Source organism: Saccopteryx bilineata, chromosome 6 (assembly GCF_036850765.1).
Source record: "Saccopteryx bilineata isolate mSacBil1 chromosome 6, mSacBil1_pri_phased_curated, whole genome shotgun sequence".
Classification (NCBI taxonomy): domain Eukaryota; kingdom Metazoa; phylum Chordata; class Mammalia; order Chiroptera; family Emballonuridae; genus Saccopteryx; species Saccopteryx bilineata.
The window spans coordinates 197,908,105-197,933,804 of NC_089495.1; the positions used below are offsets into that span (position 1 = coordinate 197,908,105).

Here is a 25,700-nt window from a genome sequence, read left to right on the forward strand (position 1 = left end):
TAATCCGCGCAGAGCCCGCCTCCCGCCTCCCCTCCGCGGCCCTAGCTGCGAGCAGCGCCGGCCACTCCGCGGGACGCAGCCGCTGCGAAGCGCCAGGCGGCGGGGCCAGCGAGCTCCGGGGGCCGTGAGCGGCGGCGGGACCCGGGCGGCGAGCGGCAGGGCGGCGCGGCGGGCGGACACCGGCGGGGGCCCCGCGCGGGGCCAGGTGGGGACCCGGGAGCAGCGATGGGCCGCCGCCGCCTGCCGGTCTGGCTGTGCGCCGTCGCGGCGCTGCTCTCGGGGGCGCAGGCCAAGGGCACCCCGCTCCTCGCGCGGCCCGCGCCGCCTGCTGCGTCCCGCTACAGCCTGTACACGACGGGATGGCGCCCGCGTCTGCGCCCGGGGCCGCACAAGTAAGCGCGGGCCGCGCGGCGGGCGGGAAGCGGGAGGGACGGGCCCGGCGGCGCCGCTCCCACCTGCCCGGATCGCGTGCGGGGGCAGCAGGGCGCCGGGCGCCCGAGGCCGAGGCGCGGAGGGGGCGGCTCCCGGGGCAAATCTCTCCCGGGCGGGCGCCCCACGCTTCGGGAGGCTGCGGGACTGGCAAAGAAAAATAAGCCGAGGGGGCCTGGCGCGGCGGCGGGGATCCTGGCAGTGCCCGCAGAAACCTTTCCAGCAAAGTAACATTTTCCAGCTGCGCTGTGTGCAAACCTCAGGCGCAGCAGACCAGGTGGAGGGAGCGGAGGGAGGGCGGTCCACACGCGGGGCTCTCCCACACACGGCGCCGGGGCCTCCCATCACTCTGCCCCACCAGATAGGAGATGGAGCCATGTGCCCCGCGGCCCACCCTCTCTCTCGCTCAGCCTGGCCCAGCAGCCCTTGGCAGCCTCAACGTGCCTGGGCCACAGAGCTGGTGGGACCTCCTCGGTCCTGGGTTCATGTTGTGGCTCCAGAGCCCAACAGCAGTCCACAGGTGGCTGGTTTACTCCAGACAGCCGCCACCCCAACCCTTGTGGCCTGTTAGTGGGGTTGCGGCCCCTCCCCTGCTCCAGCTTCTGGTCTTTAGTAGACAGTGGCTGCCAGATGGCCTCCCATCAGGTGAGTTAGGGGCTCTGCCTGGGGTGTTAGCTGAACAGGAATTCTAGCTAACATTTGAAAGGTACTGTAGGACAGTGTCCAGCCCATAGCTGACACTCTGTGAGCCCGGGCACATCAGAGCAGGCTTCCTGGAGGAGGCAGTAGAAGAAGTGATCTGAGAATAAGGAACTAGGAACAGAGGCAGGGGTCAGAAAGCTACTAAGTGGGGTGCATTTCCCTAGGGGCCGGTCAGGGGAGGAAGAGAGAAGTGTGGTCTCAAAGGCATCCAAGCACTGAATTGAGTATTCAGAATACTTAAATGCCAAGATGAGGAGTTTGGAGCCAGTGAAGGAATTGGAAAAGGGTGGGGAATGTGGCAAGGCCCTTAATTGGGAATCCAGGGTGGGCCTCTTCCTCGGGGAGGGAAGACAGAGGTCAGACCAAAGAAGTCCAGTTGCACCATGCTTCTGGTTCACTTAGCCCAGTGACTTAGCTTAGTGACCAATCCATTGGGAAGGCTGGGATCTGGGAGATGAGCAGCAGGACTGGACTCCTGTCAGGGCCCTGCAGGGCTCCAAGGAACAAGGAGAAGCAGTAGAGAAAAGATGGGGTCACGTTTCCTACTGAGGCCTGTGGAGGCGGTGGGTGTAGGAGCTTCAGGGGGCCTGGCCCGGGCCAGGTATTCAAAGGATGCCATTCTCCCCTGCAGGGCCCTCTGCGCCTACGTGGTGCACAGGAATGTGACCTGTGTCCTACAGGAGGGAGCAGAGAGCTACATAAAGGCTGAGTACCGCCAGTGTGGATGGGGGCCCAAGTGCCCCGGGACAGTCACGTGAGTGTACCCCATCCCGCCCGCTTGGGGTCCCTGGGCATATGCCCCAGGTCTGCCTTCAGCTGAGATGAGCAGCCAGCTCTGCAAGCGCTGTAACTTACTAGACTCAGAGAGCCTATCCCAGCTCCAGCCCCAGCCCCAGCCCCAGCCGGACTGAGGGGACCAGGGAGGAGCCGGGCAGGCTCCCTTAGGAGCCGACAGGGGGACCAGTGGAAGGTTTCTAGGGCAGAGGCAGCACCAGGCAAGGGGTGAGGGTACAGGGGGTCAGGGGATAGAAGTAGGTCCTGGGGCCCTGGGCAGACTTGAGGAGGGCAGGCCGGGGGTCGAGGGACAGGAGCTGGATGCGGGGCTCACGCGGACAGACGGGGCCGCGTGAGGACATGTGGTATTGCACACAGTGGGATGCACAGGTCTGTACTCGGAGAAGTTCAAACGCAGGTCTGAAAACAGTTTACATGGGATCTCGGGGCACATGCCCCAGGCCTGTCTTCAGTGGGTGAGCGGGTACACTGCTGCACAGTGGGTGAGCGGGTACACTGCTGCACAGGTGCACAGTGGGTGAGCGGGTACACTGCTGCACAGGTGCACAGTGGGTGAGCGGGTACACTGCCGCACAGTGGGTGAGCGGGTACACTGCTGCACAGGTGAGTGAGTGGTCCCTACTTTGCTTTCCACCCTGGACCCTCCCCCTCTGGGCTCAAAATCAAAGGTGCGTTGTCACCAGCCTCTGTGACAAGAATGAGTCCTCTGAGTAGGTCAGGGAGGAGTGGGAAGGATGGGGGAGCTGACGGGAGCCCGGAGTGGTGTCTGGGCAGTGAGAGGGGCTACCGATCCCACTTTAGGGAAGTTCCCCTGACCCACCCACAGTACAGGGGCTGGGCTTTGTCAGAACTCTTCAAGGTACCACCAAAGCCAGAGTGAAATTTTTGATGGCAGTGTGAGCTCAGGGGGTGGTCCAGGTGGTCGTAGGAATCGTGGGGCTAAATCCCTGTTTGCCTTTTCCAGGCAGACGGGCTGGGGTGGAGCTTTTCCCTGCACCCTGCCCTGCCCTGACCCATCTGAGTCTTGGCAAGGCCTGTTTTCCACCCCGTGGCCCTGTCATCTTAAACACAGAAAAAGGAAACCCCTGGAGGTGTTGTGGAGGCGGAACAACATCTAGATCATATCCAAGTGTCTAAGAGTGGCCTTGAATACCAGCCAGGGGGCAGGAGCCTCAGCCCGCAGGTACAGAGCCCTGCCCTCTTCCCGTTCCTGGCCCAGGTACCGCACGGTGCTCAGACCCAGATACAAGGTCGGCTACAAGACGGTGACGGAGCTCTCTTGGCGCTGCTGCCCTGGGCTCACTGGAGAAGGCTGCCCTGAGCACCTCACAGACCACAGGGCCACCGCACCCCAGCCGGAGCCTGAGCCCCGGATTCCCTCCGGGCAGCTGGGCCCTGGGCCCAGGCCCCCTCCTTCCAGCAGAGCAGTCCCCAGCTCCCATGGTGAGTCTGCCCAGGGTGACCCTGCCAAGGTGGTTGGGTTTCTTGGGGGAGGTGGGAAAGGGATAACCCAGGCTAGCTGGACTCGGGCAGGGCTAGAGAGGGTACAGCTCATGCTGAGCAGAGAGTGAGTCCCCAGACCCCTCCCAAGGCTGATGGAGCTGTGCCCGGCAAGCTTGGCTTAGAACAGAAAGTCTCTCAGGTGGCTTGGCAACAGGAAATTCTGAGAGAGCCAGGCCAGTGACAGCCCCGGGGTTCTCTCCTTCTCTTCCCCAGGAAGGAAAGGCCCAGGGTTGTTTGGTGAGCGGCTCGAACGCCTAGAAGGTGATGTCCAACGGCTGACACAAGCATATGGCACCCTCAGTGGCCTGGTGGCCAGCCATGAGGACCCCAACAGGATGACTGGTGGGCCCAGAGCTCCTGCTACCCCTGTGGGCTTCGGGGTCATCCCCGAGGGGTTTGTGAACCCCAGAGACAGGGCTGGAAGGCCACTCGCACCTCCCCTGGATGAGATCTTGAGCAAGGTGACGGAAGTGAGCAACACGCTTCGGACCAAGGTCCAGCTGCTGGACGAGGTGCACGGGCTGGCCCTGGGCCACGAGTCCCACCTGCAGCGGCTGCGGGAGGCGCCCCCGTCTCCGCTCACCTCTCTGGCCCTGCTGGATGAGTATGTGGACCAGCGGCTGCACCGGCTCTGGGGGAGCCTGCTGGACGGCTTCGAGCAGAAGCTACAAGGTGTCCAGAGTGCGTGCGACCTGCAGGTGCAGGAGGTGCGGCAGCACTGTGAGGAGGGTCAGGCGGCCAGCCGGAAGCTGCACCAGAGCCTGGACGGCCGGGAGCTGGCCCTGCGCCGGGAGCTCTCCCAGCTGGGCACCCGGCTGCAGGGCCTGAGCGTGGCTGGCGGGGGCAGCTGCTGTGGCCAGCTAGCCTTGATCAGTGCCCGCGTGGACAGCCTCGAGAGGAACCTGCAGGCGGCCACGGAGGCCCAGAGGGGCCATGGTCCCTCTACCAGGGATGAGCTCACGCGGCTCTCGGCTGCCATGCTTGAAGGGGGGATAGATGGACTTCTTGAGGGCCTGGAGACCCTCAACGGGACCGAGAGCGGAGTGCGGGGCTGCTGTCTCGGGGGGAAGGAGGGGGACTGGGGTGTGGGTGGCTTCGGGACCACGCTGGAAGAGCGTGTGCAGAGCCTGGAGGAGCGTCTGCTGACCCTGGGCGGGGAGCTAAGCCGGGACAGCACCCCGCCGGGCAGGTCGGCCCGGCCGCTGGTGCAGACGGAGCTGGCCGTGCTGGAGCAGCGGCTGCTGTCGCTGGAAACCTCGTGCACGCCCAGCACCACCGCGGCCGTCCTGAACAACCTCGTGGCGGAGATGAAGGCCTGGCAGGGCCAGATCGAGGCCCTTCTACGCCAGGTAGCCGGCCACACAGCCTTGCTCCAGCAGCTCAATGGCACGGTGGCCGAGGTCCAGGGGCAGCTGGCGGGAGCAACGGGCAGCTCGCTGCAGGGCGAGATCACCCTGCTCAAGGTCAACCTGAACTCTGTGAGCAAGTCGCTCACAGGCCTCAGCGACTCCGTCAGCCAGTACTCTGATGCCTTCTTGGCCACTAACACGTCCCTGGATGAGCGAGAACGCAAGGTGGAGGCCGAGGTCCACGCCATCCAGGAGCAGGTCAGCAGCCAAGGCTCGCGGCTCCGGGCCGGCCACAGGCAGGTCCTGAGCCTGCGGGGGGAGCTGGAGCAGCTCAAGGCTGGGGTGGCTGGCGTGGCAGGCGGGCTGAGCCGCTGCCAGGACACGGCGCGGGAGCTCCAGCACGCCGTGGGCCACTTCGACCAGAGGGTGGCACAGGTGGAGGGTGTGTGCCGGAAGCTGGGCCTAGTGGCCGCACACCTGGACAGCTTGCCCAGCGAGTCCCTCAGGCCCAGGGAGGGCCTGTGGGGCCACGTGGACCAGCTGAACCGCACGCTGGCCCAGCACGCACAGGACATCGCCCGCCTCCGGGACGACCTGCTGGACTGCCGGGCCCAGCTGGCCGAGCAGGTGCGGCTAGGGCAGGCCAGCTAAGGGGGCTGGACAGGACCCAGGATCCCTCCAACGCCGGGGACAGCACCCCAGAGCCCAGACCATACCTCCTAGCCCACCCTGGCCTGTGCAGCTGTGACTTCAGAGGCCACTGGAGAAAGCCTTGGTCCAGCTCCACGTGACTGTCTCAAGCACCAGCCCGTGCTCAGTGCTGTACCACCCAGACAGTTCAGCACAGTGGTCAGGGTGAGTGTGACATGCCTGAAGGCCAGGGTGGACCTGAGACCTCACAGTCCAGCTGGCCAGCTGCTTTTCTGTGGACACGAGTTGGCCCCGTGCAAAGACTGGAGGCCCGTTCTCAGACCGTGGCCCGTCCACATCTCCCTTTGCCCACTGGCAGGAGGCCCCGGCCCATAGAGGTTTCTGGTTCCTCTGTGCCTCTCCAGTAATCTGGGCCCAGTTTCTGCAGGAGGGTGCCGCCTACGGACCCCATCCTCGCACCTGGCAGCTTCACAGATGCTATTTCTGAACCACGGACCAGAGGTTTCCACCACCCACGGGTCCTTCAGGATGGAACAGGAACACGGACGGACTCAGCCAAAAGTTCTCTTTATTCCGCCCCTCCCCCAAGGTGAGGGCTTCGGCAGCTGTAGATTCTCAGAGGGGGGATTCGGTCCAGGTGACCTGTTTGGAGACCCCTCTCCAATGTATACGTTTCCTCTCTTCCCTTAAGATGTTTCAGGGACCCTCTGGTTCCCCCCTAGTCCTCCTTTCCATTTGCGGAGGAAAGTATCCGAGAGTAAGGGGGGCACCCTCGTCTACGTCACGGCCCGAAGGAGGCCAGACCCTGGGCAGGAGGCCCTGGCTGGAGGGAGAGGGCTCCAGGCCCAGTTTCCAACGTCCTTGCAAACGCAGCCCCGCCTGAGGTTCATGAAGTCATGAGAAATTCAGGTGGAACGCTACCAAGGAACAATCTAGAAACACAGGCGTTCATCTGGCCTGTGCAGTTCCGTTCCCGGAGTCCCTGATGCCGTGCTCTGTCGAGGCTCTGGGTCTCTCGGTTTCCCCACATCCGCAAGGGCCCCCGGACTGTTCTGCAGGCCCGAGCCCTGCCCTCTGGTTCTCCCGACGTTTGGTACTCTGCCCTCCACTGTGGTGCTACTGGGGGAGGGCGGCCCTGGATTAAAGCTGTTAGCCTGTCTAAAGGTACCTTCTTCCCCAGAGACAGTGGGAGGGGAGACTGAGGGGGGCGTGGGCACTGAGCTGACCAGCAGGGGCTAGGAGAGGGTGCAGCCCAACCGCCACCTGCCTGGCCAGGGTCTGGGGCTGCATCCGCGGGGGATGTGCTCAAGTGTCTGGCTCGAACTGTGGGCAGGGGCTGGGGCTCTGTAAGGGTCTGGCCTCAGAGGGGATGGACTGTCCAGGCCCTGCAGAGGGGGCGGGAGGAGCACTGTCCTTCCCAGATGCCCATCATCTGTGTCCCACTGCTGCCACTGACCTTCCTTGTCCTCCAGTTCTCTGTCCTGTTAGGAGCTGAGGCCAAGTCCCACAGTAATAGGGACAGAGATGTCAAGGGCACAGGGTACAGAGCAAGGGCCCAGGTGACATTTAATTGCCACAGGCCAGGGCCATGCTGAGGCCTAGAGCAGCTGCCCCTCCTGCTGCAGCTCTGCTGGTTGAGACAAGGGACAGGACAGGGAGGAGAGGCTACCAGCCAGCCTCAGCCCCCTCCTCCCCGTTGGGTTGGTCCTGTGGTCCTAACCCCTTACTCCCTGGGATACCCAATCAGCTCTGGCCCAGCCAGGGAGGAGGGGGCAGCCAGGGCCGGTTCAGGCCAGGGCGTCAAGGTCCAGAGTGGTCAGTGGTTCCCGCCAGTAGCAGAAGGTGCTGTACTCAGGGTTGGCCAGATCTGCGCTGGGGCCACGAGCCACCGGCGGGAAGAGGAGCTCAACCACCTCGCTGAGCCGCTCGTACCTGTGAACAGAGCAGAACAGAACAGGGCCGGCACTGAGGGCCCGAGCCACCCCGGGCCATGGCGTCTGTCATGGCCTGGGTGCCTGGAGTAAGGGATAGAGCCCCCAGTGGGGAGGTAGAATGGGGGCCCAGGGAGAGGCTGGGGCATGGGAACGTGGCAGGGCCTGGGGGACACGGGGCAGGGATGGGCCTCACGTGGATTTGTGGTTCTTCATGGGCTCCCGGATGAGCTCTCCCCGGGGGTTGACTGTGAAGATTCGTGATTCAGGTAGGCCCACTTGCCGGTAGGCAGTGACATCCTGTGAGAGACAAGGAGGGGGGGCTGGTGGGCTGGGAGGTGGGGACAGGGGTGCCTCGGCCCTCAGGGAGGCGGGTGACACTCACATTGGGCCTGTTCCCGAAGGCGGCATAGAAGGGTTGTCCGTGGGGCAAGAACAGCTGCTGGATGTCACTCAGGCAGGCGATCTTGAACACCTCTGGCTTCTTCTCAATCACCTCCCTGGGGAGCCAGGGGCAGGGCAGGCAGCGAGGAGGGGTGGCAATCACAGGATGGCAGGGACAGGTGGGGCTGGGCTGGGCTGGCCAGGGGCCTCCCCTCCCCCAGGGCTGTGCGCGCTGTCGCGTGGGGGTTACCTGTGCAGGGCGGAGAAGAGGCTGCTGGGAGACAGCAGGGCGGGGCCGCTGGGGAGGCCGCAGCCCCGCTCGCTCACCCACTGCAGGTAGCCCTTGGTGAGGTCAGCCATGCCGATGGCCCGGGCCGAGCAGTACAGGAACTTGTACCCATTTCTGGGGGTGGGGACAGGTGGCACAGAGCCTTCAGGGAAGAGCCATTGCCCATTCTGCCCTCTTAGCTTCAGCCAGCTTGACCCAACTCTGAGGCTCTGGCCTCCAAGCCCAGAGGCCTTTGTAGGGACAGGACTTCAGGAGAACAGCTGGGCCAGGCCTGAGAGAGGTGGCCTCAGTAGAACGAGCATGGACAGTCCTGAGGCCCAGGGGGACCAAGATGGATGAGGGTTGGAGCAAGTCTGGAGACTTCCTCTATAGCATGACTTTCAGCAGATTAGATCCCAGACCACAGAAGAAGAGTCTTCCGCAGGAGGAGGACCAGTAGGGGGGTCTTAGCCCTCTAGCGACATGGCCTGGCTTCCTAGCGCCGAGACGTCCTGTCCCTCCCTCCCTGGGGCGGCCCTGGCACTCACAGATGGATTTTGTGGTAGAGACTTGTAATGCCTTGGTGTGTCCAGTCTTTCCCCAGCTGTGGCAGAATGTGGCCCAGAGCATCCGACCTGGATCCCAGAGGAGTAGTCACTCCAAAGCAGCCTCATGTGGCCCTCACGTTCCATGCATGGGGCCCAGGATGGTACCCTGGAAGGGCCTCTCTCTCCATCCCCCCCACCCCCCAGGACAGTGGGAGGCAAAGCTCCAGACCCCACCTCCCCTGACAACTAGGCCTCACTTGGTGATGGTGCCGTCGATGTCCGAGATGACCACCCTGTCGTCCCAATTCCACAGGTAGATGGTGGCCCTGCAGCGGCAGGTGCCTTGGTACTGGGTTGTCACGCTGAAGACCACATCGTTGGCACCTTCTTGCAGGTTCAGCTGCCGCTGGGGCCGGACAGAGGCAGGGAGCTGTGATGTGCCACATTCAGGCACTGCCTACCCCCATCATCCCAAACTGGCCTTTTCTCCCAAGGCCTCTCCTTCTCCTCTCCCTCCCAGTTCAGAGAACCTGCCTGAATCCGTCACAGAGAGCCACACAGAGACACATCCGCGTGGGCCGGGGGCAGGGGGGGCGGCCAGGAGGAGGAAGTGAGGGAGAGCTGGTGGGGCTCGCACAGTGCCGGCCGAGGAGCCCCAGCCTCCCTCTGTGCCCTTTTGGGGTGAAGCTTAAGGACGAAGCTTGGCCTTTGGCTTCCATTCAAGTTTCCCCCGAGGCTGGCATTGCCCTTGGCAGGGAGACACCCCACTGCATAGAGGGGGCCCTGTGGGGATCGCCACCTAGGGCTAGGGTACCTGGGGCATCCTCCAGAGAGGGACCCTAGCCCCATCCTTAGAGAGGGTCAGGGCCGCTCGTGCCCCAGGCGGTGTGCGCCCCAGGGTACCACACAGCTGGCAGCCACTCTGCACCAGGCTGCCCCCCCCGCGCCCCAGGGTATCACACAGCTGGCAGCCACTCTGCACCAGGCTGCCCCCCCTCCCACGCCCCAGGGTACCACACAGCTGGCAGCCTCTGCACCAGGCTGCCCCCCAGTCCCACGTCCCAGGGTACCACACAGCTGGCAGCCACTCTGCACCAGGCTGCCCCCCCTCCCACGCCCCAGGGTATCACACAGCTGGCAGCCTCTGCACCAGGCTGCCCCCCAGTCCCACGTCCCAGGGTACCACACAGCTGGCAGCCTCTGCACCAGGCTGCCCCCCCTCCCACGCCCCAGGGTATCACACAGCTGGCAGCCTCTGCACCAGGCTGCCCCCCAGTCCCACGTCTCAGGGTACCACACAGCTGGCAGCCTCTGCACCAGGCTGTCGTCCCCCCCCCCCACGACATCTCTCTGTCCATGGAGTCATTCTCGGGAGAAAACATCCTTAATACGGGAGCCACCAGTTACTGAGCTCAAATGCACGACTCTGGAGTCGACCGGAAGGGCTGTCATCCACATTTGATTCCTTTAGTGTGGTTTCCAAGGGCCGAGCCGGAGCCAGCCGACCCACTGCAGGTCGGTATCTTAGGCACAGAGAGGGCTTTTCCAGTGAGAGCATTTGACAGGGAAATGGACCGGCACATAAACAAGCAATCCCCCTGCCCTCGGGGGGGTATTGAAGCACAGGCTGTTCAATAGGGAGGCTGCCAAGGGGGTGGGTCTGGGCTTCGGTGAAGGCGTGGCTCCGTGGGGCCATTCCTTACGGGGCCCTGTGGGGCTCCGGGACAGTCCTCACCGCCTACCATCCCTACACAAACACCCACACACACACTTACGATCTGGTCCGAGGAGAGGCGGAGGGACTTCTTGTAGGTGGGTGTGTAGTCGGGAGGCCGGGGTGGCAGGGGGGGCGCCTCGAGGATCACAGGGCTGTCTGGGGCATCGTCCTCACTGCTCAGGACGTCGGTCTTCTCCCTGCGGGCAGCCCAGCTCTGAGACCATCGCCCTCAGCCTCAGGATCTGCACCCCCAGTGGACACCCTGGGCCCAGGCCACAAGTAGACTGGGCCTGTCCCTACCCCTGCAGGGACTACCCAGGGCATCAGAAGCCCCTCCCTCTAGGTGCCACCCATTTTGGTGGTGGGAGCAGACTATGGAGGCGGGCTGATGAGGGCAGAGCTGGAGCAGAGGGCGTGCTCAGCCGCTCGGCCCTCCGCCTCTCCTTGGTCAGAATTCCAGTGCCTAAAAACCTCACAGTGTGTTTTAGGGTTTATTCCCAACGTCACTTCCTCTGGCTTCAGTTGACTCCTCTTTGGCCACCTCCCCCACCCCCCACCCTGGCCATTCTGGATCAGGTCAGAGGTAAAAAGGAAGCAAAGTCAGCGGGCCCCTGGCGGAGAGGGGGGGCCCTGTCTCCTTAGTGCAGTAACCCCTTGTCTGGGCCAGGAGTCTGGGCACGCCTTCCAGCTCTGCCTGCCACTTCTCGGCTGTGGGACCTTTGGTGTATCTCTAAGTCTCAATTTTCCCATCTGTGAAATGGGAGCATTTCTCAGGAAAAAGAAAGGGTGTAGCTGTCACTGGGGAGCGACAAAGAACCGCAGCTTGGGGCGGGGTGCCGGCTGTGCCCCTGCCCCCCACCGGCCATCTGCCCCAGGCTCCCAGCCAAGAGGTCCACTCACCCCGTTGGCTCCCTGGCTGTGGGGTTCTCCTTCTGGGCACTTCGCTGTGGGGAGAACAGCCATCTAGTGAACAGTCTGCTCCTGCCTTGGCTGGCCCCACCCTGTGACCGTGACCACCCACCTCTTCGGCCGGGAAGTCCCTGCGTCGCCAGGAAAACCACCACCGCCCACCCTTCCTGGGCATCTTCTCCTTCTCCAGCTTGTCCACGGCGCTCTGTGGGCAGACAGTGGTCATGGCATTTCCCCCTGCATCACACAAACCCACCTCAGGTTGCCCTCGGGGCCACCATGCGCCCAGAATCTGAGGCTGACCATCCGGCAGGGTACTGCCAAGCTCTAGAGCCTGAGGAAGCATACTGTGTCGGTCCTGGGATTCATGTAATAGCACAGGAGACCAAGGGCCACTCCTGTCCATCCCTGCTCCGCCCCAGCCCTGACCCCCTACCTCTAGCCCAGCCTCGACCTGGCTTCCAAACCTTGTGGGTCAGTTTCCCTCGAATAGCTGAAAACAGTGCTTTGGGAGTTTCTCAAGATCTGGTACTGCCTGCAAGATGCCACCAAGTGGCAGCAGGAAGGATAGTCTAGCCAGTGTTCCCCTCAACCTCCAGGACCAACACAGGCAGTTCTATAGTTAATGACTCCATCCCATAAACACTTCCCTCTGTATTTACCGTTTCTGTCTGGTAGGGACAACGTGACCTTGTGGGAAAAAAAGCTGATTAGATTTGTGTTTCCTATGAACACAGAATGGTGCGCCCATGTCAAGAAGACATGGGCTTGGGCTGGGTCAGCTAGGTTGCCCACTTGGGCTGGGAACAGGCTGGGGCCTCAATGCTGGCTTTGTCCAGGTGGGGACAGTCAAGCAGGAGTGTGAACCTCTTCCCACAGGCTGTGGTCCTAGCTCAGACCCAGAGCCAGTCAGAGGATGGAGCTGAGCGTCACCTCGTGGAGGCACCAGCTGCTGTCTGCGTCTGGTTAGTGCTGTTCCTTGGCTTGGGCAACTCTAATCAAGTGGAGAACAAGAGACCAGGGAGGGGCCGTGGACCACTTCCAGAAGGGGCAGAAGAAGCAGGTGCAGATCAGCACAGGGTGGAGGTTCTGGGAGGGACTACAGCGGCTGGGTTCCTTCCCACCTCTGAGCATCTGCATATGCTCTTCCTGCCCCTCGACTGCTGAAGGCTTACTCACCCTTCGATCTGTGCCCACCGGGTACTTACTGAGCAAACCTCCCTGTTGCAGGCTCTCAGATTACCCCAGACCTCTCCTCCCCAGGACTCACAGTTGAATTTTACCTTCACATGGCTAAGTCTGATTAACTGTCTTTCTTTGAGAGCATGGCTGTCCCCGGCACAGAGTAGGTGCACAACGAAGGGGTGCTGAGAAAGCGCACGAGCGCGTGCAGCCCCGCCTGGAGAGGTTCTCAGGGTCAGGAGGAGTGGGGCCCCATCCCCCCCGGCCTCATCGCCGACCTGAAAAGCTCTTTTGAAGGCGTGTCCCTTTTGAACATTTATCCCCCTGTGGTCTGAGCTCCTGTGAAGTCAAGTCCAAACCCAGTGGGATTCAGGTATGCCAGGAAACCAGGGAATGGCGTGGCTTTGTCCACACAGCACGGAGGCAGCTTCGTGGGACCTCGGTCCCCTCTGCCAGAGTGGGTCTTGCAGCCAGGCAGCCCCAGGCCCATCTCTGCCCATCCTCCACTTGCTGGGTAAGGGTCCCCTACTCTGGGGCTGTGGCCACTTTCCAAAGGAAGTCCAGTGCTCTACCCATTACCTTGGGCAAGTTCTTCTGGAAGGCTTGCAAAGAGAGGACTATGGGGGCAGCTACAGCCCAGTTGTAGTGCCTAGAGGGACAGAACAGGGTGTTGGGGCCACAGGAGCTGCAGGGCCACGACGGGGGTGCAGTGACTGTGGCAGCCGGCAGCCCAGCCCCGGTACTTACTTCTCATTGATTTTCACCACCAGGTTCGGGTCTTCTAGGAGGCCAGGGTTTTTGGCGAGGTCCTGGTAGGAGACTCTGTGCTTGTTGAACTTCTCTGGACACAGAGGCACAGAGTGAGGGGGAGGCTGACATACCCTGAAGACTCCTTGCCCCAGTCTCTCCTGGTCCCTCCACACTCTACGACTTAGGCCTCCCACGGGGCAACTCTCTTCCTGTGGTTTTGCACCTGCTGTCCCTACCCTGGGCACTGGCCACCCTGGATTCACAAGATAAGTCATCGCCGAGCACTGAGCCTTTGTTTCACGGGGCCTTTGGAATGCCCACCCTTGCTGGCCGAGTGTGGGCTCCACAGGGCGGAGAACGCAGGGGTGCCTGGCCTGGCGTGGGTGGCCCCTCCCTCCCCAGCCCCCACGCTCAGGGCCAGTCCCCAGAAGGGCTCATATTTGGACCTACCCAGGGAAATGTCCTGGCTGTCAGCCAGTCCACCACAGAGGGACAGTACTATCGTGTCCACTGCGTCCAGAGTGGGTTCTGGCTCCTGTTCAGTGTTGGCATCCCCCAGCGGCCTCTGGCTACTGGGTTCACTCCACCTCCTGGCACCCAATCCATAGTCACTGGGAGGAAGGGGGCCGACAGTGGCAATGAACACAAGGAGGCTAGGAGGAGGGGCCTCACCCTCCCAGGCCCCCGACAGCCAGCCCCTGGCCCACGGACCCCGACCCCAGGGCACCCCGGCACCCAGGGCCCAGCACCTCTGGGGAAAGTAAAGGGCTGCATTCTCCGAATCCAGAGAGGGCAAGTCATCCAAGTAGATGTCGCTGGGGCCCAGGTGCTGGCTTCTCTTCAGGGAGCCTGAAGGCAAGGGAGAGGACACCTGTAGACCTAATGTGTGCTCAGCAGTATGAGCAGTATGTGACCCCCTTGCCTTTGAACCTAAAGCAGCATTGTCCAGTCAACTTTCTGCAACAATAGGCAGCCAACAGCCACAGCCGACTATCAACACATTTAAAATGTGGTGCGATGGAGACATGGAATTTTAAATGCTACTTGATTTTAATTTTAAATAGCCACATGTAGCCAGTGACTGCCAATTTGACCACTGAAGCCCAGGGCCTCCCCACACACTCAGGATAGCCCACTGGTGGGGAGCAGCCTCTGCTCATCTCCCCACTTCCTGTCCCAGCCCTCCCCCTGCCTCGGTCAACACACACCAGCTGCCTCAGTCCCTAGACACAAAACCTCTCTCCTTCCTCATGGCCTCGACACGTTCTGTCCCCTCTGCCTAGAATTCTCTTCCCCTGGTCCTCACTCGGCCTGGTCTCCATTGTTCATGTCTCAGCTTACACACAGGGCCTTCCTTGACCACGTGCTCCAAATAGCCCCTGTCCCACCCAATGATCGGTCCCATATCACCCCTGTACCGCACTTCCTGGCTTACGCATGCGTCATCTGTCTGCCCCACTGGCCTGTGAGCCAAATGAGGGCTGGTGCCAAACACAGTGCCTGGCACACAATTGGTGCTCAAAACATGCCTGATGTCCCCGAGTCCACCCAGGGGGTGACATGAGGCTAGGGAAGCACTGGGGGGAGGGTTGTCCAGCCACCACTCACCTTTCTTCCTAGACACCCCCTCTGGCTGCCCAGTCTGCGCCGGACCCTCCAGAGCGGCCCAGCTCCATGATTTTGAGGCCAGAGAGAGATCCCTCGACTTCTGAGTCTTGGTTTCCTCTCTCTCAGGGGCAGGGAGAGGAGGACCCACCGGAGTGGGCGCCTCCGCGTCAGGCCGAAGGTCAGGGGTCCCGGGCTGTCCCTGAGGTGGGGCTGCCCCCGTGCTGCTGTCAGGGACCGTCGAGGACGCAGGCCTGTCAGCTTTGGCCACCTTCAGTCAAACAGATGGGGAAGGATGTGGGCCGGGCTGGGCCGAGGCAGGACCTGCCGCCCACACCCCACAGGGCCGTGGGGGATGTGGCCCAAGTCTCGGCCCTCCAGCCCTCATCTGCAGAGGCCGTGGAACTGATCCGGAGGAACTCACCTTAGGCAGCCTCCCCCATGCCCACTGCATGTGGGACTCCGCTCTCAGGGGGCTGGGCTCGGGGGTCCGCACCTCCAGCTCCGAGTCGCTCTTAGGGGATGTGAGCCCACCTGACGAAAGGCTGCAGAAACAAGAACTCAGAGGCCCCCAAGCCAGACTGCCGCCCGCCCACCCCAGCCTGGGAAAAAATATTTGCCACACCTATTTATGTCTGTGTTGGATCCAGAATATGTAAATATATATATAAAGAACTCCTCCAAATCAACAATAAGAAAAAGGGAGGGGGGACACGCTTGTGACTGCTTAATGGGTATAAGGGTGATGAGAAAATTCTGGAACTAGACAGGGTCACAACACTGTGACTATATTAACCATGTAAAGTGCACAGTTCAGCGGCATTTAAAATGGTAAATTTTCTGTTTGTGCAATTTACCACAATTTTTTTTTACTTTTTTTAATTTATTTATTTTTTCTTCTGAAGTTGGAAACAGGGAGGCAGTCAGACAGATTCCTGCATGTGCTCGACCAGGATCAACCCAGCATGCCCACCAGGGGGCAATGCTCTGCCCATCTGGGTGTTGCTCTGTTGCAACCAGGGCCATTCTAGCGCCTGAGGCAGAGGCCATGGAGCCTTCCTCAGCATACAGGCCAACTTTGCTCCAATGGAGCCTCGGCTGCGGCTGCGGGAGGGGAAGAGAGAGACAGAGAGGAAGGAGAGGGGGAGGGGTGGAGAAGCAGATGGGCGTTTCTCCTGTGTGCCCTGGCTGGGAAGCGAACCCGGGACTCCTGCACGCCAGGCCGACGCTCTACCACTGAGCCAACCGGCCAGGGCGCCACAATTTTTTAAATGGGCCAGAAGACTTAAACACTTTACAAAGGAGATATACAAATGGCGGGTAACACACATTGTGTTCTATTTATTAGAAAAATGTAAATGGAAACCACTCTGAGACCTTGGCTTTGAGCCCCTGCCTGCTGCCCTCCCGGACTCTCACCTGGCCTGGGAGGGCCACTCCCCGTCGGAGTAGGGGTAGATGTCTGAGGGCTGCGGAGAGGACTCCCCTTCCAACTGGATGCTGCTGAGCGCCACAGGGAGATAAACGGTCACTGATTGCACAGGGCCCCCTGCACAGGACATGGGAGCCTGGACATCAGGGGCTTGGGGAGGTGGAGCAACTAAAGCCCAGAGAGATCCCGGCCCTTGCCCAGGGTCACACAGCACCAGGAGAGGAAACAGTGCTTGAACCCTGCTGGCGTCCTCACACCCTGGGCCCCACCTGGTCCCCACACACCCTAGGGGCTCCAGCCTCGGCTTTTCCAGCAGGGCCGGCTCGCTCTCGGCGCCTGGCTCCAGCTCCTCAGAACTGGAATCATCTGCCGCTGTGTCCTCTTTCCGCCTGGGTTTCCTCCTACGAAGCCTCTTCTTCCTCCCCGTGGAGGCCGCCCCCGTGATGACAGGCTCGGGTTCGCTGGCTGTCCCCAGCTGGGAGTCTGAGGGGAACCCCGGCAGGCCTCCCCAAGGCAGGGGTGATGTGCACAGGCGGGGAGGCACGTGGTCCTGTGGAGAAGGCCGGGGGCAGCACGGAGGGGCTATAGCGTAGGGGGGCCACTCTGGCCACCAGTCATCCTGAACCCGGACAGTCTTAGGCCCTGGAGTGAGCTCATCTGGGGTCAGGAAAACAGGCATGGAGGCTGGACCAAGGTGGCAGCAGCATGGCTTTGCACCGGCTGCCGGCCTCAGAGCTCCCTCAGAGACAAAGGATGCACGCAGCCCTGGCAGCCCACAAACCAGTGCGAACCACAGCCTGAGCAGAAACCTGGGCATCTTCTCTGCCCACACCTACCACACTAGACACCTACTTCTCTTTTAAGACAGCTAAGTGTCACCTCCTCCAGGAAGTTTGCCCTGACTATCCTCAGCCTCAGTTCCCACCCACCCCCTTCACTGCAATGACCAAAGCATTCCATCGCCCGTTGTTTATGTGCCTGTCTCCAGTCTGGGAACCTTCCTGGAAGGCAGGGGTCACCCCTCATCCAAGCCCGCTGCACAGTATCTGGCACACAGTAGGGGCTGCTTAAAGCCTGCCAAGCTCAAACTATGTAAACACCTCTGCTGGCTTGTACAGAGCCTGCCTCCCTCCTGCAGACACCCCTCTCGTCACCCCCACCCCACACTTCCATGATCCAGCTGCACTGAACCAGCCCCAGGTCCTGAACAAGCCATCTGAAGCTTTCCAGCCCCCAGCCACGACTCAGCACCCTCCTCCACGCTACGGGGAAAGTCTCCTTTTCACACCCCAGGGGACCAGCACAAGTGTCCTCTTCTAGAAACCATCCCCCGCTCTCCCTGGGAAGGAAGTCAGCGCGTGCCCCTGCCTCCCCCCCCCCCAAAGCCTTCCTAGGCTCTAACAATATTGCACACGCCAGCACTAACCCATCTCCCTGCGTCAGACCCTTGCTGACGGGTGCTCTCAGGGGTGGGGACAGTGACAAACGCCACAGCCCTGACCAGAGGGGGCACTATGGAGCGGCAGGGGCAGGTGATGGCAAGGACAGAGGTACTCACCTCATCGCTGTCCAGCTCCTGCACAAAGAAGGCCTCCCCGCTGTCCCCCAGCTTCATGTGCAAGTCCACCGGCTCCCCATTGATCTCGATGTCTACCTGTGACGGGGCGTGACGGGTCAAGGCGTGCGTGCTCCCCACCGCCTGCCCTCATCCCCACACTCGGTTCCACAGGGCCCTGGCCTCCCGGCTGCCCCCCGCGCCCTGCGTTAGCTGGGGCTGCCTTCCCCTTGCTGTGCCTGGCTTGGCTGAGCTCTCCGTGTGCCCCCCATCCCGCCGACACGTTCCCCCGTTCTTGAGGCTTTGTTGCACGTCTCATGGTCTAAGTATTCTTGCTTAAGCCTTGGTTTCTGTGTCCCTCTCGCTCCCACACCCCGTAAGAACAAGGATGTGAGTCATCTTGTCACTTTGAGTCCCCAGCCCAGGATAGCGCTCAGACATGTGTTGAGTACACTGACAGGTGGTAGGAATGATCATTTCCTAGGCGTTAAGTACTGTGTTTTGTCTAGACTCTTATTCAGTCTTCACAGCCCCTACTGCAGCTGTGTGCAGAAGCTCCTATCATTATCCCCGCTTTATAGGTGAGGAAACAGAGGCTCAGAGGGATTACGTCATTCTCTGGGAAGCGGCCAAATGAATGCAGAGGCCTAGTCCCCACCCCAAACACTTAACCACTGAGCTATCATCTCTCCTACAAGGTTACATGGTCCTATTTGGATTCTGGAAAGCTCATAGTCACTCCAGTGTGAAAGGGGCCGAGGCCCACCAGACCTCTTTTCACATACCAGCCCTCTGTGCTATCAAAGGTCTCTGTTGCATTCCCCTGAGCCCAGGGACGACAGTGCAGGTTTCCTAAGGGACAGGGACTAACCTCTGAGTGTCACCCACAGGCCTGGCCCAGGGATGGCGTTACCAGCTCCTATTTAATCACCAGGCATCTAGATGAGTGTGTCCATTTGCACAGGTGAAGTGCCTTACCAAGAACACACAGGTAAGGCCCTGGCCGGTTGGCTCAGCGGTAGAGTGTTGGCCTGGAGTGTGGGGGACCAGGGTTCGATTCCCGGCCAGGGCACATAGGAGAAACGCCCATTTGCTTCTCCACCCCCACCCTCTCCTTCCTCTCTGTCTCTCTCTTCCCCTCCCACAGCCAAGGCTCCATTGAGCAAAGATGGCCCGGGCGCTGGGATGGCTCCTTGGCCTCTGCCCCAGGCGCTAGAGTGGCTCTGGTCACGGCAGAGCGACGCCCCGGAGGGGCAGAGCATCGCCCCCTGGTGGGCAGAGCGACGCCCCTGGTGGGCGTGCCGGGTGGATCCCGGTCGGGCGCATGCAGGAGTCTGTCTGACTGTCTCTCCCCGTTTCCAGCTTCAGAAAAATACAAAAAAAAAAAAAGAACACACAGGTAAGGTCTTAGCCAGCTGGAGCCGTGTCTGATGGTTCCACGCGCTGCCGCCGGGGTGGGGGGGATGGGGTGGTGGTGGGGAACAGGAACCCTCTTGGACCCAAACCCCAACGCAACCCAAACTATCAAAGAAAAGATAACAAAACGGAAGCCTGTCCAGAGGACGGATCCTCTGCTGGGACTGCAGCGGCTGCCCTGACTTCAGAAGTCCCTCCCACCCCCACCCCACCCCCGGCGGCGGCCGCCAGCACTCACCACCTTCTCCCGTGACCGCAGGACGCCCAGCTTGCCGAAGCGCACGTGGAAGGGCGAGCACCGGAAGGAGCCGTCCACCTGCTTCACCACTAGCACGTCAATGCAGCCACTCAGCGTGGCAGGGTTCAGGCCCTGGTACAGCTCCTTCACCGTCCCAAACACGGTCCCCGCCAGCTGGCCCACGTAGTTCATGGCCGGGGCTGGCAACAGGAGGCAGCACTGGGACCGAGCTCAGCGCCCCCCCCCCCCGGCCCCCACCCGGCAAGGCTTTGCAGCTTGACCCCCTGGGTCCCCGGGCTTACAGTGTGTCGCCTCAGAGCGCCTTCGAGGATGGGCAGCAGTCACGGGACGGGGGTGAGGGTGGGGTGGGGTGCCAGCAACGTGGATTCTAGCTCTGGCTCACCCACTGACCAGCCATGGGACTCCTGGACCGCCACCTCCCTTCTCCAGGTGCCAGTCCCTGCATCTATCAAATGAGGGCACAGGGTAAGGCGGTCTGGGGTTCTCTGAGCCTCTAAATGCCATGAGTAACGATAATGATGACGGCGCTCAATGACAGGGCTCATTTCATCTTCACAACAACCTACCAGGCTGGCCAAGTGGGTGTCATTACTCTTGTTTACCGTCAGGCCAGCTCAGGCCCCGAGAGGCGGAGCGACCTGCCCAGGACTGGACCTCACAACCAGGAAGGAGAGCCGGGATTCCAGCCCCAGCTGCAGAACCCAAGATGTGAACCACTGGGATGGCCCACCTGTGGGAACAGGCGGTGGTGGGCACCCCGCCCCAGGGGTGCTGGGGGCAGCCTCATGATGTATCAGGCAATAGCCCTAAAGGCTGATATCTGCCCAGGATATGGGGATGGTGGTCTCAATTTCTCCATATGAGAAATGAACAGTCTTGCTGGCTCCTGGTCCCAGGTGTTGGAAGGGGCCCTGCTGGGCCACTGTGGCTGATTTGTGAGGAACCAGGGATGGGAGTATCTCAGGCACCTAAGGCTCTGCCCAGCTCTATTCCTGCGGTCAGAGGCTTGAGACAGGGCATCTCCCATCGCTGTGGGTGGAGCGAGCTCCCAGTTTAAGACTCCAAACTTCAAAGTCCTTCCCAGTTTCCGTGGGAGGTTGGGAATTCTGGCCATGGCCCACTGCTGACCCCAGTGTCCCTCCCTAGGTGATCGTCTTCAGACCCGACCCCCAGTCCTCAGACCCACATTCAGGCCCGGGCTGGCCCGTGGTGCCAAAGCTGCTCCTTCCCCTGGCCAGACCGGTCCCGCCAGCTCACCCACACCACGCACGGCTGGGTGATCCAGAGGCAGGAGGCTGTGGCAGCCGCGGAAAAAAGCCAGAGCCTTAATGAGAGCCACCTCCACGCTGGCGTGGTGCCCACCTGCCAGCTTCAGCTCACTTCCCTCCCTGATGGTCAGGCCAGTGGCCCACTGACCCTCTGGCTGCCAGGACACAGGACATCCACTTCCACAGGCAGGGCACTTCTCTCTCTCAGACCCTGAATCGGAATCCCTGGTGGACCACCTGCCATGCGAGACCACCCCTCGAAGAAGTCAAGTGACTTATCCAAACTCTATTAAGCTAAGAGGCCATAGAGGCGGGGAGGAAGTGTGACTCATACCCCGGTTTCCTGACTCCCTATCATGGTTCCTTCTACTCCACAGTCCCCAAACCACACCACAGAGGTCTGTGGCAAGGGCAGCCGGCCCACTGCCCCCTCCTGCACAGCCCCGTATTAGCTGGCTGCTCTAAGTGCGGTCCATGCCCAGGAGTACCAGCATCACCTGGGGACTTGTTAGAAGTGTGGAGCTTCACAAACGTACGGCACGACCTCCATTGCTAACGCAAAAAAGGATAAAACGAGGCTCCCTGGACCCTGGACATGTCACTCGTTTTGTAACTATTATATCTGCAAGGCACCAACTCTGTGCTATGTGGAAATTTCCACTTTGGTTTCTCCCTACCTAACGTCAGACTCTAGGGTCTATAGGTCTGGGGAGACAGACAGACAGACAAGGGCAGACATAGGCATCTGGTGGGCAGGACTGGAGATCACTGTGTCCAGGAAAAGCAGAGAGGACTCTAGACGCTTCCAGGAATAAGGGAGCAATCACGGGAGGGGCAGACCAGGGGCAAGGGCAAAGGTCCAGCCAGCTGGAGGCCCACGCCTGAATTATCTGCCCGGCTGGGGGCAAAAGAGCTTGGGGTGTGTGTGTATGTGGCACGCTCAGCTCGACCGAGTACAAGGCCTCGACTTTGGAGTCACTGACGGTGGGGAATTATAGGGTGTTTAGTAGCACCCCTAGTCTCTACCCACTAGATGCCAATAGTACCCCTCTTCCGGTTGTGACAATCACATTGTCTCCAGACATGATCAAAATTGACCTTGAATGACAGCACTAGGGTAGTAGAAAGAGCCAAATGGAAGAGATGTCACCCAGGGTGGTCCTGGGTCCTCTGCTGATCGACCCCTGGTGTGTCCTCAGGCCAGTACAGTGCTCGCCTCTGTGTGGCCTTCTATGAAACAAGGCTTCAGTTTTCCAGACCCTTCTCAGTCTAGAGTTCCCCTCCCCCGCCCCTCACATCTGTCTGCTCAGCATTTGGAGGGACTCCTGTGAGCCAGGCCCTGGGCTACCCTCCTCCACCTGAACCCATCCCTGAAGGCATCTCCTCTCCCCAGGACCCGGCTCTGCCGCCTTGGTCTTCTCCAGGCGGAGGGAAGCTCTGCTTGGCTTCCTGTGCCACCCTTCACCCCAAACTAACACGTCTAACATCAACTACTTCATCTAACCCCCCCAAACCCTGGGCAGCTGAATTTCTCTCAGGGGACCTCTCTGCCAAACCCTCTGAATCCTGTTCCCCAATTTCCTGCTCATCCGGTCCCTCCTTTCTTCTGCTGTCCTAGGTCAAGGCTTTATTCCCGGATGCCTACATCTTGGACGGCAACAGGACACTGAAGGTAAGGCACCAGACTGTCTAGGTTCTAATTGTCTCCCTGACACTTATTAGTTGTGACCTTGGGCAAGTCTCTTCACATCTGTGAGCCTCAGTCTCAGCCTCTGAAATGGGGATAACATAAGGGATGCATGAGTAATTAATGACATAATTCATGTAAAGCACTAACATGCAATAAATGCCCATACATGTCACCTATCAGCAGCAGCATCTTGGTTGGCATTGTGACAGCCACACTCACCTAGTCTGGTCCTGACAACACTACAGGTCAGACTCCAATGCACTGTCCCTGCCCACAGTTGAGAGTTTAGACTTTTAACTCAGCATTCAAGGCCCTGCATAACGGTGGCTTCAGTTTGCAAAGTGAGCAGGTGGGCTCCAGGCACGCCTCACAGGGTGCCCAAGCTTCAGAGCCCACTCTGGGAACACCCACAGGCCCCCCTAGTCAGCACACAGCTCCACCACAGGGAAGCCAGAACAAGCTGCCCTGGGTAGGAGCTTTCGGCTTTTCTGGGGTCCCCGATTTGGGGAGAGGTGAGGTCAGAGCTCTCTACCTAGGACCAGAGGGAGGAGGGTAAGAATTCCCATAGCTCTAGAAGGGAGAAAACCAACCCAGCTTCCCAGCGGCCTTCGCTGCTGCACCAGCTGACCTCACCAGTCTCAGGGCCGGCAGAGTAAGAGTCAGACCCTGCTTTGCAACTGAGAATGCTCAGAGAGGGTGGGTGTCCTCCCCAAGGTCAGTCAGCCTGGGCTGATGCTGGGTGGGCCTCCCTGAAAGCTTTTTGCATCTCATTATCTCCTGATCCCACATTCTGGATGTCCAGTGTCCTCGCAGTCACTGGGCCAGGAACAGGGACAAAGTGAGTTCATCCATCCCTGAGAGTTCCCATCTAATGGCTAGAAATGGACTGACTCAGACCCCAGGACAGGAAGGAATGAGGGTCGAATGGCAGGATGGATGGGCGGGGCAAGGCGGGACAGGGAGAGGGGTACCTCTTCGCAGGCCCGGGTTGGGCCCTACCTTTGGAGCTGCCCACTGGACCTCCGGGACCCGGAGCCGCCGCCTCTACCCGAGTGCACAGGGTCAGCAGGTAAGTGTTCTTGGCCCCAAACTCACTTGGCGCTTCCGGCTCCTCTAGGACAGAAATCCCGACTCCTCCCCTTCCACGAGCCAAGGGCGGGTTCCATCCCCGCCCCGTAAAGATCCCGCCCCCGTCCTGTCCCCACGCGCAGGGCCGCCCTTGCACGTATAGAGTCTGGGAGGCGTGAGGCTTCAGGCCCCGCCCCCAAGGCTCCACCCCTGACCCGCCCTGCACCCTAGAGCTGCTAAAAACATTGCGCGGGTGGCGGGTTACCTGCCTCACTTCCAGGAACCGCAGAAAAAACGGGACCCTTCGAATCTGGCGGACTTAGGACTTTCTGGCTTTCCTTCCAGCTCGCTGCGTGACTTTGGATAAGTTTTTCCCAATCTGAGACCGTGTACTGCTTTGTCAAAGGGGATATAGCCACCTTGCAGAATTTTCGATATTACATGAAATGACTTTGTGAGGCACCTGGAGCTCAAACGTCCCACTTTGAGGGCAGCCTCCCCTGACCCCTCTACCACCACCCCACTACCCCAGGCTGGACAGGACCCTCATATCTACCATACGCTCACATAGCCTACAATTGTAATTTCATATTTGCTTGAGTTACTATATGATTCTTTGCCTCTTCATTTGAATTTGAACTCCGTGAGAACACGTCGCGTTTATTCTTACATCCCAGCTCCCAGTTCAGTCCCTGACATCCGGCAGGAACTCAATAAATGCCGCTTCCTTTCATTCCGTTCTATTCCGACGACCTGTTGGAGGCCAGCAGACTCAACACCGCCACTGGCCAGCAGAGGGCAGGCGGTGACCAGCCATTTTGCCCAGCTGAGCTTCCTCTCCAGGTCCGCAAGCGCCACGGGATGGGAACAGGTGAACCCAGGTGCGCGCACTTCTGAAAAGCTCGGTTGGCCGGCGAGGCTCGGGCCAGGGGACGCTTTTATTCCTGTGGATCTGTGATTCGCCGCCTGTCCTGTATCAAAGACCCTTCTGACAGCTTGTGAGGAAGTGGCCCCTGCAAAGAAGATGCACTGAGAAGGCTCAGGAGGTGAGGGAATTTGCTGTAAAGAGGTCGGGCACTGAGGAAAGGCTTGGAGGGGCGGGGCGCAATGGCAAAGAGCTGGACTTGCGAAGGACTGGATGGTGGAGAGTGTGAGGTGACCACCATTGTTCTGTGACCCAAGGCGACAGGACCTGGCTGCAACCTCAATTGTCTTGACTTTAGCAAAATTTGGTGTCGGTTCTGAACCTAGGCAGTGTCTGGCCGGTGTTTCAGAAGAGTCCTGATGGGAGTAGAGCTATCTCGAGGTGGCCAGAGGGCAGCGCCACACCACAGACATGTCTGTGGAAGCATTATGTACATATAACTGTTATGTATAACTGTGAAACAGTGTGTTGGTGGTCAGCAGTCCTTCCAGTGGGCCTAGGAAGGAAGGAAGGACGGACAAGTCAGAGGTGTGGATGCACAGGCCACAGTCTCTCCTCTTTGAGCCTCAATTGCCTCATCTGCAAAATGGAGAGAAAACTAACCTTTCAGGATTGTGTTGTGAAGATTAAACAGTATGAACTAAATCAGTGGTTCTTAACTAATGCTGCACGTTGGAATCATTGTGTCCTGGGCAAATACTGGAATTTAAAACAACAACAAAAAAAAACCCCGACTGTAATGTGTGGCCAAGGCTGAGAACGACTGAGCTAAATAAAACACTGAACACACGCAGGGAATACACTAGGCATTCAGTGATGTTTATGGCATATATATATATTTTTAAGATGGAGCACAAATTGCCCTGGCTGGATGGCTCGCTTGGTTGGAGCATTGTCCTGCAATGCAGAGGTGGCTGGTTCGGTCTGTGGCCGGGGCACATACAGAAACAGATTGATGCTTCCTCTTCCTCTCTCTATGGATTCAATAAAAAATAAAAGAAAAAAACAATAGAAAAAATAAAGACAAAAAAAATAAGGCAACAAAAAACATTAAAAAAAAGACGGAGCACAAATTGTTTTCATTGTTGTTAGAGGGGGGAAAGTTGATATAAAGTTTTGTTACCAAAATTGAATTTCCAACAGGCTTGTTTCTGGAAGCATGAATCATTAGCAATTTGGTGATTATGGGCTAGGGGGAGACAAAGGCACACTCTGGTAATATGTCCAAATGAGCTGAACGAGGCTGAGCCCACCCTGTTCTAGCTTGTGGTTTACATCAGCGTCTCCAATGTATCCTTTTAGCTTGCAGGCAGCGTGGGTACTGGTGTTTGCCCCTTTCTGGGGTGAAAGTTAGTGGCTATTGT

General features: G+C 59.9%; 2 protein-coding genes across 5 annotated transcripts; one reads left to right on the plus strand and one right to left on the minus strand.

Annotated features, from left to right (window-relative positions):
- Positions 1–121: 121 nt before the first annotated feature.
- Positions 122–5,847, plus strand: EMILIN3 (elastin microfibril interfacer 3). The gene is made up of 4 exons (XM_066234421.1): positions 122–392; positions 1,763–1,885; positions 3,146–3,369; positions 3,643–5,847. The coding sequence occupies exons 1-4, from the start codon at positions 226–228 to the stop codon at positions 5,427–5,429; spliced, it is 2,301 nt and encodes a 766-aa protein (XP_066090518.1). The 5' UTR covers positions 122–225; the 3' UTR covers positions 5,430–5,847.
- A 156-nt stretch (positions 5,848–6,003) lies between these two features.
- LPIN3 (lipin 3) lies at positions 6,004–23,516 on the minus strand. 4 transcript variants are annotated; one of them, XM_066234418.1, is made up of 21 exons: positions 23,439–23,516; positions 19,667–19,830; positions 19,365–19,564; positions 17,714–17,809; positions 16,440–16,705; positions 16,143–16,226; positions 15,148–15,268; positions 14,727–14,994; positions 13,868–13,967; positions 13,569–13,729; positions 13,116–13,209; positions 12,948–13,017; positions 11,299–11,391; positions 11,178–11,221; positions 10,336–10,474; positions 8,818–8,966; positions 8,561–8,647; positions 7,995–8,147; positions 7,746–7,860; positions 7,557–7,660; positions 6,004–7,361 (listed from the first exon to the last, which is right to left on the minus strand). In XM_066234418.1, the coding sequence occupies exons 3-21, from the start codon at positions 19,554–19,556 to the stop codon at positions 7,217–7,219; spliced, it is 2,481 nt and encodes an 826-aa protein (XP_066090515.1). In that variant the 5' UTR covers positions 19,557–19,564; positions 19,667–19,830; positions 23,439–23,516; the 3' UTR covers positions 6,004–7,216. The 4 variants fall into 4 exon arrangements, with proteins under 4 accessions (XP_066090515.1, XP_066090513.1, XP_066090514.1 ...); XM_066234416.1 differs by having other exon boundaries at positions 23,343–23,501; XM_066234417.1 differs by having other exon boundaries at positions 23,315–23,454.
- Positions 23,517–25,700: the final 2,184 nt, after the last annotated feature.